The sequence below is a fragment of the Pundamilia nyererei genome, unplaced genomic scaffold (assembly GCF_000239375.1).
Source record: "Pundamilia nyererei isolate P.nyererei 1_Seehausen unplaced genomic scaffold, PunNye1.0 scaffold00575, whole genome shotgun sequence".
Lineage (NCBI taxonomy): Eukaryota > Metazoa > Chordata > Actinopteri > Cichliformes > Cichlidae > Pundamilia > Pundamilia nyererei.
In genome coordinates this window covers 77397-92530 of record NW_005187976.1, presented here as the reverse complement: position 1 = coordinate 92530, position 15134 = coordinate 77397, and the positions used below count along the sequence as shown (strand labels likewise).

Below are 15134 nucleotides of genomic sequence, written 5' to 3'. Positions count from 1 at the left end.
TCTCTAAAGACGAAGCCAGCTACCAGAGCTATCAGAGACAGCTAATTTCTAGGAATCTGTCACTACCCAAAGTCTGATCAGATCTATGGACTAAGAGTACAACTCAGGAGTGGGATATGAAATGAAAAGTCTAAATTTACGTTATTAAACAAGTATGCAAAGGTCAAAGTAGCCAGTGGTCACAGAAAATGAAGCTCAGAATTGGCAGGAATAAAAAAATTGGAAATCTTTCGACATCTTTGGAAAGCTCAGACAAAGACAAGTAAAAAGACAACTGATGGAAATGAGCAGCTTTATGTATGAGGGACATTTTGAGGGAATGAGGAACACGTTAAAATGTGAGAGGAGGGTCAGGACAGGTGACAGGTGGGAGTGGCAGCATCTGAAGTGTCAGCAGAGTGCATGATGGGAACATAAAAAGACTGACTGAATAAAGAACGACAGAAAGCCCAAAGCATCACAGGCCTGTTTGCTTTGACATTACAACATCTAAACTGAGAAGTGTTTCACTTGCTCTGTTTCTGCTAAAATCACACATTGACTTTTACGTTGTCGTCTCTCCTCTGTAGCAGCCTGGTCATTTGGTAAGACTTTATTTTTTTACATATAGTAATTATATAAAATTGTATAATACTCTAAAAAGTAACTGCCTAAATTTACTCCTTAGGTTTAGAAATTTGTGACATGATTTTCTGTTTTAATCTTTTATTTGTCTAATTATGGCTTTTTATATATTTTTTTCCAGGTGATGAGTTTTGTGACAGTCCAGTCTGTGAACATCATGACAGACATCATGTTACTGAGTCTCCTCCTTATTCCAAGTGAGCCGTCTCATTACAGTCATTTATAGTCTGAAAGATCAGTGAAGATAGATATACTTTACGAAGTAAATCCATGGCTCTTGGGAGTTGATTTTTTCATTATAAATTTTAGTTTCATTCAGATTTGCACCTTTTAATTTAGCTCTTACCTTTTCCAGGCACTTTGGCTGCTTGTTCTCAAGATTCACACCTGTTCGTCACTGCACCAACAGAGATGGAAGCTCTGAGTGGATCTTGTTTACAAATCCCATGTAACTTTAGTGAAATTGGAACAGAAAAGTTTGACAGCACAAGATCTGTGTTTGGAGTGTGGATTAAAAATCATTCTGATATTTTTGCACATCCAAACAATGAGATCTTCAACAGCAGTGGGACAGTTAACATCTATCCAATGAACATTACAGGAAACCTGAAGGAGAAAAGCTGCACCACTCTGTTTTCCAATTTAACCACAACTTATACAAACACATACTACTTCAGAATTATGAACTGGCCCTACAGAGCAACAGCTGTTTGTGATCCTCTTAAAATAACAATTAAAGGTGAGAAAGTTTTCTTTCAATTTATTAAGAACATAAATCCTAAACAGCTACAACTTTTGTGTAAACAACACAAAGCAGTTGTGGTCAAATATGCGAATCAACCTGTTTAATTGATTTGTAATGGAAAATTGTAACTTCATTTCATGAGAAACAAAGACATGGGGGATGAAAAAAAAAACAATTCATAGTGTGTTCAACAGTGCTCTACACGGTAAAAAAAAAAAAAAATCCTAAAAAAAAGTAATATTCGGGCAGCTGGGGAGCCAAAATAATACCAGAAAATAACAGAAAATAACTTTCTCATAAAAATACGGTTATTTTCAGTAATGACAATACAGTTTGTTGCCTAATTTTACATGGGATTTTGCTTTTTTCAAGTGCTTTTAAACATTAAATTAAGAACATTTTAACGTGATTAAACAATGAAATTACCTATAAACAAGGTCAATGAATGCGGCAATATGAATAATAATACTGAAATATACAGTTAACAGTTGGTTTAAATAATAATTGATTGCATTCATATAGTGCTTTACAATTCCACTTTATAATTCCCCTCTGGCCATCACCAGTAGGTGGTAGGTGAAGTGTCTTGCCTGAGCACACAACGACCGAGAGTCTCTGAGCCGGGGCTCGAACTGGCAACCTTCTGATTACAAGGCAAACTGCCAACTCTTGAGCCACGATCGCCCTAAGTAACAATAATAATAATAATAATTATTTGATGTAAAAAAAAGTTTATAAGAATCATTTTATATATTTTTCCATAGCATTACATTTGAATTTAACAGTTCAATCTTTCAAATAATGGACAAATATTGGTGAAATGATGATAAATTTGTGAATGTATTTTAACAATCTAAATATGCATATGTACAGACAGATACATTTAAAAAACAAGAAAATTATGTTTTATTACATTCACAGTGATTTTACGTTAATTTACATTTGAAATGTAAAATCAGTCTATTGATGTAAATTGAATGATGTTCTAGAAGAACAGTACAAAACTGTAAAATACACAGTAAAATACTTTTATATTACAATTTATTTTACAGTGTATAGTAAACACAGTTTTTAAAACCTAAAATACGAACTATATTTCACATTGTTAACAAACCACATATATTTACCACATATAATCCAAACCTCACAGAGTTCAATAACCATCTTGTTCAGAAGACCTTAAGCTACTTGTGCAAAGCCCTTAAAAATGAACAAGCCTTCAGCAAAACTGCAAGAAAACAGAAAATTAAAAATCCCAAAAAATTATGCAAAAAAGAAAAAACTTTTAGTGGCTCCTTCTAGTAAAACTCAAAGCAACAAATTAAATTATCAGTTAAAGCATGAATGCAATAATGCAAAATACACAATGTGAATGCATATTCATGTTTGTATAATAAGTTGATTTCAAAGGAAAATAACTAATGGTCATCACAAACTAGAATCCTACTGCGATTCTCTCTGTTCTCCACTATTGCCTGTGCTTACAATGAGATACAAAAAGAGCATTGTTCTCTGACAGCGATTGAAAATTATAACATAGTTTGCAATGGTATTTTGTACAATATCTTATTTACTTTTTTACACACATTTTTTTAGTTCTTCAAATATATTTAGAGAACCACGAAAAATTAAAAACATGTTAAAAATGTATGCAAATACTTTTTGTCCACTACATAGGGTGTATATTTTTAATTATCCAATGGTATCACTGATCTGCATCTTTTTCTTGACTCTATTTCCTGCGTTCTTGGTGTAAAAAAATGTTTCATGCGAAACCACAGATTCTCCTTGGAGGCCCAATATTACAATCCCAGGTGATCTGAAGGAGAAGGAGTCTGTCACTATAACCTGCTCAGCTCTCACTCCCTGTCCACACTCCCCTCCTCAACTCACCTGGAATCTCCAACAAGACTCTCACAACAAAACAGAGCAAAACACAGATGGAAGCTTTACAACTAAAATCCAGCAGAACATCACTCTGTCAGACACACATGATGGAAAGAAGATCAGCTGCTCTGCCAGATATCCTGTGAACCAAGGAAACAACACCAAGACAGCAGAGACAGAAGAGACTCTCAGTGTTTCATGTAAGACACTCGGAGGGTTTTGTTTGGTTGTTTTTTTTTTATCCTGTCATTAAAAAAATGTTTAAAGGACTTCATTTTTTTTCTCCAGATGCTCCTAAAAACACCTCAGCATCCATCAGTCCATCAGGTTTGGTGTCAGCAGGCAGCTGGGTGAACCTGACCTGCTCCAGCAGAGCCAAACCTCCAGTCAGCAGCTTCACCTGGTTCAAGAAGAGCAGAGATGGAGCTGTGAAAGTATCTGAAGGAGAGATTTACAGCTTCAATGTAACAGATGGAGGAGTTTATTACTGTGTGGCCACTAATGATCTGGGTAATCAGACATCAGCAGTGATTCGTGTGGCTGTTGCAGGTAACAGCTGTAGCCAAGATCTGTTCTCAAATGAGTTTTTCTTTGTGTCCATGCAAAATTAATTGTTGTTACTTGATCTTTTCTTTAGGTCTCATGTCATCTGCAGTCACACTGTGGCCACTTATTGGTGGAATCATTTGGATTGTTGACCTCTTACTCCTGTAATGTTATCTGCTTAATGGTTTTTGTTTGGTAAGTATCACACTTCAAAGCAGAAAACAGAAAAAAAGTTGATGACACAAATATGTTACCTGCACATTAAAAATATTTGTTTCAAATCACATTTAATTTTTCTCAAATCTAAATTAAACACAATCCATACTGTACTCAATTTAACTGCCGTTTATTTCTTCCTGGTGATTAAATATAGCTCCTTTGTTTATGATCATGTTTATACAGTTTTTCCATGCTCAGATGCTGTGTGTGCTCTCCTGTGATTTATTTGTATGTTAGATATCTTGGTATAAATGTCTCAGAGTAAACAAAAATGTTGTTCAAATGATGTCCAAATGCAACAAAACCATCCTGAAAGCAATTCTGTAAAGATTAAATGTGATACTGTGATACTTCTGATTCATCACACAATAATAAACTAAGTACAATTTTTGACAAAGTGGGATTTTGCCAAAATGTTAGTGAAAATTAAAGGGTTGTCATTAAAGCATGTTTTATTAAAAATATTAAATTAAGAACTCTGCCTTATCAAATAGAATAGAATAACCCTTTATTTTAATTGTATATGTACAATGCAATTATGAAATTAAGCAGTTAATAAGTTGTATTTTGTGTTCTTTACATTTGCAAATGTGAAGTGGCAATACATTACAACAACTGGAATTAATGTAATTATTAAATCTTTTATTCAAATTCTTGGATTTTATTTGCTTGATGTTGTGGAAAGCTTTGCTGACTAAAAAATGCCTAAGACACACGTGTTAAATTTATGAGTGTTTAACTGCAAAGTCTGACATTCATCAACATCTTCTTCACTGAACTTTTTTACACTCTGTGAATAAACTCTGTGAAAGAACTTCCTCAGAGTCAAGCTGTCCTACAAGTACAAAGAATTCCAGTAATTCCACATATCATCAGGGTCTTTCAGTCAGAATACAAAATAAAACAGCGACCAATGATTCTGCAGTTGGTTTGGGGTTATTTTATTTATTTATTTTGTTCCAGATTATAAATGGTAGGCAGTTTTACTTATTAAAGTAAGACACATATGGACTAACAAGGTGTTACAATATTACATTTTATTTTTTCAAATCTCATTCATTCTTATGTACCACAAAGCAAGACATACAAAATAATTATCCTAAACACTCATTCAACACAGTGAGATGCATTTAACATCGAAGGATTAAGGAAAAGTATCAAAAAACTGCAAATGTGTTTTATCCAAACACTTGGATAAAAAGTGTAGCAGAGATGTCAGGTCATCACCACCTGGTGGTGTGAATCTGCAGTATTTATTTTATTAATGCAGCATGCTGACTTTTTTAAAATGCTGAAGAAAAGGGATTAGAATCATTTAATCCTGGAATTCATGGTAATTCATCCAGCCTTTTATGAAAGCAATCAACAAAACTCACAAAGTGGTGCAGATCATGTACGTGTTAAGTACTTTTCCATTATATTTTCGACAACAGCGTGTTAATCCCACAGCTGAACCATGAGAAAAATCACACTGCTGCTATTGAATCTAATTGTCATGAAGTTTCTGACTTGTGTAAAGAAGGTAGATTCACATACACTCTGTGAAGGCAGATTAGCTGTATGCATTGTTCAAAGTTTGTTTAAGGCTGTTTAGAGCAGGACTGTGGAGACTCAATGTAGGGACGATGACTGGTAAAGGGAGAGAGTTGGCTTATATGATGAAGGCAGATATACTGTGTTTGCAGGTGAAAGCAAGGTCAAGAGCACTGGAGGTGGATTCATGCTGTTTATCATGATGTAGATAAGTGAAACAGACTGGGGGTAATGCTGAAGGAAGAGTGCTGGAATACTGTTGTAAAAACAAAGAAAATGTCAGAATCATGAGTTTGAAGATGGAAATCGAAGGTGTGATGTCTTGCTGTTTTCAGTGTGTATTCCCCACAGGTTGGATGTCAGTAGAAAAAGAAATTCCCATGACTTATTAGGTGAAGTTAAAAAGGGCTATGAAGAGATTTGGGGTAGGTATGGTCTTAAGAAGAGAAGGACAAATAGTGGATTTTATGAACAGGACTGAAATAGCTGTGGTTGACATCTACTTCAGGAAGGAGGAGGAACATAAGATGATGAATAAAAGTGGAGGAAGTTGTACACAGGTGGACAGAAGTTGCAATCTGAAAAGAGACAGGAGACAGTGAGGTGGTGTCGGGGGAGAATGTAGGTAGGCAGCATCATTGGGTAGTCTGTAGGAGGACTTTGGAACTCAAGAAGATGGAAGGTAGAGGGGAGGATTAAATGGTGGAAGCTAAAGTAGGGATGGATGTTACCCAGAAATCAGAGTAACAGAGTTTCCTTGCAGTCATTTGGATGAGTTTCTTCTTGTTATTCCACTACAGTTCTCAATTTTTCTTCAGGAAAAAGTTCCTCTTGGCCATGAGCACTCTGTGTTGAGCTGTTTTCTGGCTTGTTGACTTTCACCTGTGCGTACACCGTATCCTGCTGCTCACCTCTGTCCCGCACTGAGTCAGAGGGCACTTCGTATCCCAGCGTAGAGAAATTGATCTCTCCATAATGGATGTTTTCTTCCTCTCCTTCTGTTTTACTTGCTGGCTCTTCATCAACCTGATGTTCAGTTATTTGAATCTGTTGAAATAAAACAACAGAAGATTCTATGATTCTGTGAGTTGGGTCTATTCTTATTCATGTTTTTAGACATTTTACATTAACCTTCCTTTTTTCCTTGTTTCAAAAACGGCATTAAAATGTGTTTAACAACAGAAAACCCCTTAGATGTTGGTTTTTCAAATTCAAAGGGTATAACAAAAAATGCCAAGATAACATAATCCACACCATCATATGACAACTAGGGGAACATGGCACCACTAAATGTCACAGAGATGACTCTACAACCCAAAATATATGCAGTTTCCCCTTTGGGTAAATTGTCCAAACATTTCATCTGGTAATCTCACTAGCTATCAGAAAACAACATGCCATTCTGGAGATGGCAGATATGGATCAATCCATTTAGGAATAAGGCGTGTGACAAGTGAAGTATTGTAAACACATTCCAGATATACTAATGCCCCGCCGTAAGAGAGGTCTGGGACAATTGAGTAAAGTGGCTGCCATAACTCTACAACCCTAGCACTGAAGTAACACCCAACAGGCAGCTGGTTCCATTCAGACATAAATGTTTGTTATGTGTTGCTGTAGAGCAACACATAATATGGCAGCTTTCTTAAGATAATAATGAGTGGTTGCAACTGGATGAATGCAGTCATTCTGCACTGTGAAAAAGGAAAACTCTGGTATTCCCATACAGGTTTTTTCCATGCAAAATGGTGTTGGCATTTAAAATTAAATGGCTTTATTTTAGATCTTTGGTGATAATGGGACTATTCTGACCCTGAGAGCAACAGCTATGTATAGAATGTGAAGACAACAAAATTGTTAAATAGTTAGACTGCTCTGATAGAAGTATTATAATAAATACTTATCTGAAGAGTCAGGTAACACTACAGGTAGTAGGGATGGGTATCGTTTAGGTTTTATCCGATACCGGTGCCAAATCGGTACTTTTGAAACGGTGCCGGTGCTTAAACGGTGCTCAAACCGGTGCTTAAAGAATGGAGAACACAAACTTTGTCCAAAAACCTCTCATGTTCAGCTGTTTTGTTTGGTTTTTTTTGTAAAAAGATAACAATGTTAGCCTTTTCTGCAGCTATGGGGCATTTATGGTATCACTCTTGGCTGGAAGCAGTGCTTAAACAATGGAAAAAAAACACAAACTTTGTCCAAAAACCTCTCATGTTTAGCTGTTTCCCACTTTTTCTTTGGTCATTTTAGCCTTTTTGGCCAGGGTGAAGGGAGTATCTGCCATCAAACAAGAAGACAGCCGCATGTAGCTATGATGATGTTTGCTAGTTCACCTTACATGCATTAATGTAATAACGTGGTTAGCCTACTCAACGTAAATTACACACGGACAACATTAAGTGATTCACACAGAGAAGAACGGCTTCTGCTGCATCAATATCCTCATCATTTCTGCTACACTGGCAGGGCTAGGGGCCAGGACTCTATTCTTCGGGTTTTTGGGGGATGTTGCTCCGGTCCGATAACTGGCAACCCACCCAACGTGCACAGTGTGAGGTCTCGCAGCAAGCTATCAAATACGGCGCATTTCTCGGCTTTTAAAAAAAACGCTATGCGTCGCCAGGTGTTTCATCGGATTTGACTCCTTTGACAGTATCACAGTATCAGCTTAAAGCACTTGTTGCTGCTGAGTTTGCATCTTTTACTGTGAAGTACAGCCAGACTTTTGACCGCTTCGCCTTGGACATTTTTAATCTGTAGCTCTGCTCTAACTGAACGTACGTACCTGGCCCCGCCTACTATCCTGGGAAAAGTAAAATGATTGGTTAGAAGTGTATCACAGCTCAGGAAAAAAAAGCACCGAAATAAAGCACCGAAATGTGCGCTGCTTTTCGGTCTGGTTACTACCGTTTATGTCAGAACCGGTGCCATCATGGCACCGGACACCGGTACCCATCCCTAACAGGTAGTGTTGTATTTCAGTTTTCTTACCCGAGTCTGTTGTTGAGTTTGATGCTTTGACTTCAACCACCTGGAAGACGTCAGAGACAGTTGTATTAACTATATTCTGTTTTAATTTAAATATATGTTTGAGCAAAGTCAAGTGTGATGGAAAAAACAGTCTTTATTATAAGGTAAAAATAAAATTAACTAACTGACTCATGTGTTTTGCTTAGATAGACAATACTTACCAAGCAAAGACAATCAAACAGAGTAAGATTAAGAGTACAATGATTCCAATGATTCCTCCTATACGTGGACACTGGGATGAAACATGACCTACAGAAAACAGCAAGTAAAAAACAAATAAAGCATGATTTAATGTTGACACATTGATCCAGCTGTTCTTGTTCACAACCTTAGATGAAAGAAAAAGAAAAAAAAGGAACATTTTGGAGAGTACCTAACACATTTATGACTTTAGCCTTTACCTCCAACAGTCACATGAATCTCTACTGATGTCTGATTACCCAGATCATTAGTGGCCACACAGTAATAAACTTCTCCATCTGTTACATTGAAGCTGTAAATCTCTCCTTCAGATACTTTCACAGCTCCATCTCTGCTCTTCTTGAACCAGGTGAAGCTGCTGACTGGAGGTTTGGCTCTGCTGGAGCAGGTCAGCTTCACCCAGCTGCCTGCTGACACCAAACCTGATGGACTGATGGATGCTGAGGTGTCTTTAGGAGCATCTGGAGAAAAAAAAATGAAGTCCTTTAAACATTTTTTTAATGACAGGATAAAAAAAACCAACCAAACAAAACCCTCCGAGTGTCTTACATGAAACACTGAGAGTCTCGTCTGTCTCTGCTGTCTTGGTGTCGTTTCCTTGGTTCACAGGATATCTGGCAGAGCAGCTGATCTTTTTTCCATCATATGTGTCTGACAGAGTGATGTTCTGCTGGATTTTAGTTGTAAAGCTTCCATCTGTGTTTTGCTCTATTTTGTTGTGCGAGTCTCGTTGGAGATTCCAGGTGAGTTGAGGAGGGGAGTGTGGACAGGGAGTGAGAGCTGAGCAGGTTATAGTGACAGACTCCTTCTCCTTCAGATCACCTGGGATTGTAATATTGGGCCTCCAAGGAGAATCTGTGGTTTCACATTAAACACAGTTTGTACACTGATAATACAGTCAAGCAAAGGATAGAAAAACGTGACAACATTGAATAAAAACAATACAAGATGTGACAATTACTGAGTACTCCCAGACTACTCCTCAAACAGCAGCACATTATTCCATGATTTAAAGACCCAGCTGAGAAACAAAGTCATTGACATATTATAGGCTGAAAGGATTACAAAAGCATTTCTAAGGCTTTGTGATGCCGCATGAACCACAGTGAGAACCATTATCCACAAAATGGAGAAAATCTGGAACAGTGGTGGAGTTTCTTGCCAACCTTCCAAAATTACTCAAGAGTGTATTTATGATTCATCCAGGAGTTCACAAAAGACCCCAGAACATCATCCAAAGAACTGCAGGCCTCCCTTTTCTCAGTTAGGGTCAGAGTTCATGATTCAAAAATAAGAATACGCAACTGGGCAATAAATGGTCTCCATGGGAAAGTTTAAGGAGAAAATAAATAGAGCTAACAGAACACAAGGCACAATTTACATCTGCCAAAAATACTCTTTCGAGTAACAAGATGAAACTTGAAATTTCCTGTTACAACGGGCATAAAACTAACAAAGCATTTCATCAAGAGAACATTATACCAATAATCAAACATGGTGGTGGTTGTGTGACAGTCTGAGGCAGCTTCAGGATGATTTTCCCTAATTGATGGAACCATGAACTCTGATCTCTACCAGAAAATTCTGAAGAAAAATCTCCAGCCAATTGTTTGTGCCCTGAAGCTCACTTGGGTTATGCAGCAGGACAAAGGTCCAAAACGCACCAGCAAGAAAAAAAAAGAACAAACAAACTCAGGCTTACATCCCCCTAAAAATGTAATGCTTTGGTCTTGCTTGGAAAATTTTGGGAAAATGTGGTTGCGATGTGTTTTTAAAGAAAGTGCCATTTTTCATACAGGTTCAGATAGGTCTGCCTAAACCCTGGATGTCCCCAAATACATAAAATGACCATTAAAAAGTGAATGTTTAAATTTACTTAGGTTATATTTGTTTAATCGTGAACTTTATTTCATTTCAAACATGCAGAAGTGACAAATATGCAAAACCTGTTTAAGTTTTTAATCACTAACAGAAAGGATTTATCCTTTTGCATCCCCTCTAAGTGCAGGGAATGTTGGGAAAGAGATGTAAAGATAGATTTGTGTCAGGAAGTTAGTTTGTGTTGATGCATCAGTAACTTGTGAAGAAGTCACTACTTATTCATTTGAATGATTTCTTCTCTTTGATTTTTAATTTTCAGTTTTCTTGCAGTTTTGCTGAAGTTGTGTTCATTTTTAAGGGCTTTGCACAAGCTGATTAAGGTCTTCTGAACAACTGGTATTGACCTCATGGAGGTTTGAGTAATATGTGGTAAATATATCTGTTGACAGTGTGCAGTACAGATTTTTAAAACCTATGTTTACTGCAGAGCACTGTTAAATACTTTTTAAACTTATTTTTGACTGAATCCCAATTTTACTGTTCACAATAAAGAATACAAAATATAATATTATTATAATATTATTATAATATTCTGCATTCCAGTTCACTTTACAGTTGTGGTCAAATAAACAGAGTGATATCAGCCTCTTTATTTGACCATAATGCTTTTTGATGTTTAAACTGCTAATGATTGGACTTTATATTCTTAATAAGAATGAAATGAAACTCTCTTACCTTTAATTGTTATTTTAAGAGGATCACAAGAAGCTGTTGCTCGGAACGGCCAGTTCATAATTCTGAAGTAGTATGTGTTTGTATAATTTGTGGTTAAATTGGAAAACAGAGTGGTGCAGTTTTTCTCCTTCAGGTTTCCTGTAATATTCATTGGATAGATGTTAACTGTCCCACTGCTGTTTAAGATCTCATTGTTTGGATGTGCAAAAATATCAGAATTATTTTTAATCCACGCTCCAAACACAGGTCTTGTGCTGTCAAACTTTACTGGTCCAGCATCACTAAAGTTACATGGGATTTGTAAACAAGATCCACTCAGAGCTTCCATCTCTGTTGGTGCAGTGATGAACAGGTAAGTTGTTGGAGGACAAGCAGCTAAAGAGTCTGGGAATCCAGAGAGCAAAAAATAAAAGTTGAAAATCTAAATGAAGAGAAAATTCATATTTACAAAACTGACTTTAAGATTCATGGGTTTGCTTTTTCTCCTGTTCTTTCTACACCTTCGGTACAAAATGTTTCACTTAACTTACAAATATAAAATGTGTGACTTTGTAAAGTTTCTCTATCTGCACTGATCTGTCAGACTGTAAATGACTGTAATGAGACGGCTCACTTGGAATAAAGAGGAGACTCAGTAACATGATGCCTGTCATGATGTTCACAGACTGGACTATCACAAAACAAATCACCTGTATAAAGAAAATACATAATTACACAAATAAAATATCAAACCAGAAATTATCTTTCATAAGGTGTTTGGGTTTTTTGTAACATGCACAATTGCTCAAATTTTAAAACAAATGTCTTACCTAATGATCAGACTGCTACAGACGAGAGACGACAAAGTAAAAGTCAATGTGTCATTTCAGCAGAAACAGAGCGAGTGAAACACTTCTCTGTTTAAATGTTGTAATGTCAAAGCAAACTGTTAGTTTTCTGTTTTTCTTTATTCAGTCAATCTGCTTTTTATGTTCCCATCAGGCACACTCCTGTCACTTCAGACACTGCCACTCCCACCTGCCTGCCTCCACATTCACCTGTGCTGACCCTTCACTCACACACTAACCTGTTCCTCATTCCTTCATTATGTCCCTTGTACTCAGAGTCGCTCATTTCAGTTGTCTTCTTACTTTGTTTTATCCGATCACTTTTTTCTGTCCTACAATCTGATCTTCATTATTTGTGACTATTGGCTGCTTTGACTTTTTGACCTTGCATTTTTCCCTTAAATAAAGACTTTTAAAATCTTATATCTCACTCCTGAGACATGCTGTTGGCTCACAATCATTCTGTAACATAAATTTATTTTGATAATAATTGTTTTTGGAGCCAAACGTGTTATCACACAGTATCACGGCCTGTGTTACCCCAGACATGCACTGCTTATTTCAAACTACTATAGTCTGCACATTCAAAGCAGTGGTGGGAAATTTTTCATGTGTGTTTCCCACACTCATTGAAATAATAGCTCAGGTTCCAATTTAATCATTTGAGCCCCCAAACCCCCTTTTTGATATGTTTCTTCTCAGTTTGCTGGCTGGATTTACACAGTGCTTTTCTTGTCTTACTGAACATTCTGATCACTTTTAACAACATGTCACACTTTTTGTATACATCCATAGCCTATAGAGTTTCACCCAATGGTAGCTGGACATTTATTTCAAGATTTCAAGCTCCCATATGAATAACAAATCCCATAAGAAGATAAAAAAAAAACTTGTTGGCAGGAACATAAAGACTCAAATTTAAAAAGCTGAAGTATGTGGAGATTACATTTTGCAGAACTATTTCTGTTTTTGTGAAAAAAAAGAGTTCCTCCTTCAACTTCTGCTTCTTGTTATAACCACAAGAAATCACCTGAAAACAGTTATTACAGGTGAAGTTAAGACAAAAACTTAACTTAAAAAGTGGCAGGATGTTGTTTGTGTAATTTCACTAAACTGTAAAAGAGACACATTTATAGGTTTCATATTTCTTGTTAATGTAATGCTACTTCACTACAGTTCTCGTATTTTCTTCACCTCAGTGTAGAGTTCTTCGTAGCCTTCACTCGTGTTTACATATCCTTCTCTTCTCTTGGGTCATAGAAAAAACCACTCCAGATTAATGGAGAAACCCATTTATATGGCAGCTTTTGGCTGACATGTAAATCTGTTTATCAACCAATAAATGACTGATTAAATAAAAGCAGAAACATTTAAACACATTGGGGAAGTTTGTTATCAGTCAAAGTTTCTGCCACCTGTGTGAGTACAGGCACCCAAATCTCTGTGACAAACCTTTGCAATTTCCTTTCTTCCACACATGATGTCATCTAAATATGATCTCTAGTGATTTAGTCAGCCTTTTATGCCCATATATGAACACACGAATCAAACTCAGAGCTCTCTGACGAGAAGAAAACCACTGAAGTGTAAATTTCATACCATATCAGTCATCAGATACATCATATACTAACCAGTTACATCTTTATTAAAGTCTAAACAACATTAAAGTCTAATGTCCAAACAGGGTTTAAAGCAGTTTTTCTAACTAACATTAACATAGTAATACCTGCAGCAGGAGCAGGGTTTGTTTTCTTTAGAGAAAGGATCACTCCCAAGGAGAGACAACTGGAAATATGTGGAGGCAATATAAAATGCCAGGGGTGTGTGATGCTTTGTATTAATAAAGACATTTACTTCATAAATAAAACTAAAAACCTAAAAATTACAGAAGTGCAGGAAAAAGTTTCTCTCACAATTTCCTATATAGGGTTAGACCCCTGTTAAATCTTCAGATACTTCAGATTCACAGCTCCATCTCTGCTCTTCTGTAGTACAAAGTCTGGTCATCTGTTCATGACCTCAAGCTGAAGCACACAGGTTTTGCAGCAGGGCAATTATCAAAAATAAACCATCAAGTCTGTCTCTGAATGTCTTAAAAGAAACGAAATAAAGGGCTTTTTAAGGCCTTGCCTAAGACTAAACTCAATGACGCTGAGATGGTGTGGCATGACCTTAAACAGACAGTTCATGCTCAAAAACCCTCCAATGTTACTGAATTGGAACAATTCTGCAAAGATGAGTGGGCCAAAATTCCTCCGAAGCTTCATAAAAGAGAACTGCTAAAAAGACATTGCTAGTTAGCACAAATGCTTGATTGCAGTTGTCGCTGCTAAGGGTGGCCCAACCAGCTAATATATTTAGGAAGATTTTCACACAGGTAGGTTTGAAATTCGTTTTTCCCCTTAATAATAAACACCTTCATTTAGAAACTGCATTTTGTGTTTACTTGTGTTATCTCTGTCTAATATTTACATTTGTTTAGTGATCTGAAACATTTAAGTGGGACAAACATACAAAAAATTGGATATGAGGAAGGAGGGAAACACTTTTTCACAGCGTTTAATACACCGCTCAAAAACATTAAAGGAAGATTGAAAACATATCAGAGGTTAATGGGGGGAAATATCAAACTGATATGGGTTAGTTATGTGCAATACAAAGCAAAATTCAAGGTGGTATCAACGATAGTGATCTGATTCTGATATTTTGTACATACATTTAATGTGTTATTACTGTATTTTAAATTATAGCTCCATAATTATTAGAGGACATCAGACTACTTGTTCTTATTGTTTAATTATGAAGAATTATAATATAGATATAAAGAACCTGAAGCTTTCTGTTAATTGGTATCATTATATCTTGTTATTTAAAATGTATATACGGGGACTTCAGGATGTGCTTTGCCGTGTGAAGACGTGCGTGCGGAGGCTCCGTGTAAAAGTAGTCAAAATAGTGATATC

General features: G+C 36.4%; 2 protein-coding genes across 2 annotated transcripts; one reads left to right on the top strand and one right to left on the bottom strand.

Moving 5' to 3' along the window:
• The first annotated feature begins 748 nt into the window (after positions 1–748).
• LOC102208146 (vascular cell adhesion protein 1-like) lies at positions 749–3970 on the top strand. The gene is made up of 5 exons (XM_013907882.1): positions 749–821; positions 980–1363; positions 3151–3456; positions 3545–3805; positions 3894–3970. The coding sequence occupies exons 1-5, from the start codon at positions 749–751 to the stop codon at positions 3968–3970; spliced, it is 1101 nt and encodes a 366-aa protein (XP_013763336.1).
• Positions 3971–6340: 2370 nt separating this feature from the next.
• LOC102207863 (sialic acid-binding Ig-like lectin 6) lies at positions 6341–13791 on the bottom strand. Its single transcript, XM_013907881.1, has 8 exons — positions 13771–13791; positions 11958–12033; positions 11345–11728; positions 9338–9643; positions 8989–9249; positions 8749–8836; positions 8549–8588; positions 6341–6601 (listed from the first exon to the last, which is right to left on the bottom strand). The coding sequence occupies exons 1-8, from the start codon at positions 13789–13791 to the stop codon at positions 6341–6343; spliced, it is 1437 nt and encodes a 478-aa protein (XP_013763335.1).
• Between the last annotated feature and the right edge of the window lie 1343 nt (positions 13792–15134).

Coding starts and splice junctions, on each gene's coding strand:
- LOC102208146 (XM_013907882.1), top strand. CDS start 749: ATGAGTTTTGTGACAGTCCAGTCTGTGAACATCATGACAGACATCATG. Junction 1,364..3,150: donor TCTTAAAATAACAATTAAAG/GTGAGAAAGTTT, acceptor GCGAAACCACAG/ATTCTCCTTGGAGGCCCAAT. Junction 3,457..3,544: donor AGAGACTCTCAGTGTTTCAT/GTAAGACACTCG, acceptor TTTTTTCTCCAG/ATGCTCCTAAAAACACCTCA.
- LOC102207863 (XM_013907881.1), bottom strand. CDS start 13,791: ATGTATCTGATGACTGATATG. Junction 11,729..11,957: donor GAGTCTCCTCTTTATTCCAA/GTGAGCCGTCTC, acceptor CTGGATTCCCAG/ACTCTTTAGCTGCTTGTCCT. Junction 8,837..8,988: donor GATTCATGTGACTGTTGGAG/GTAAAGGCTAAA, acceptor TGTTTTCTGTAG/GTCATGTTTCATCCCAGTGT.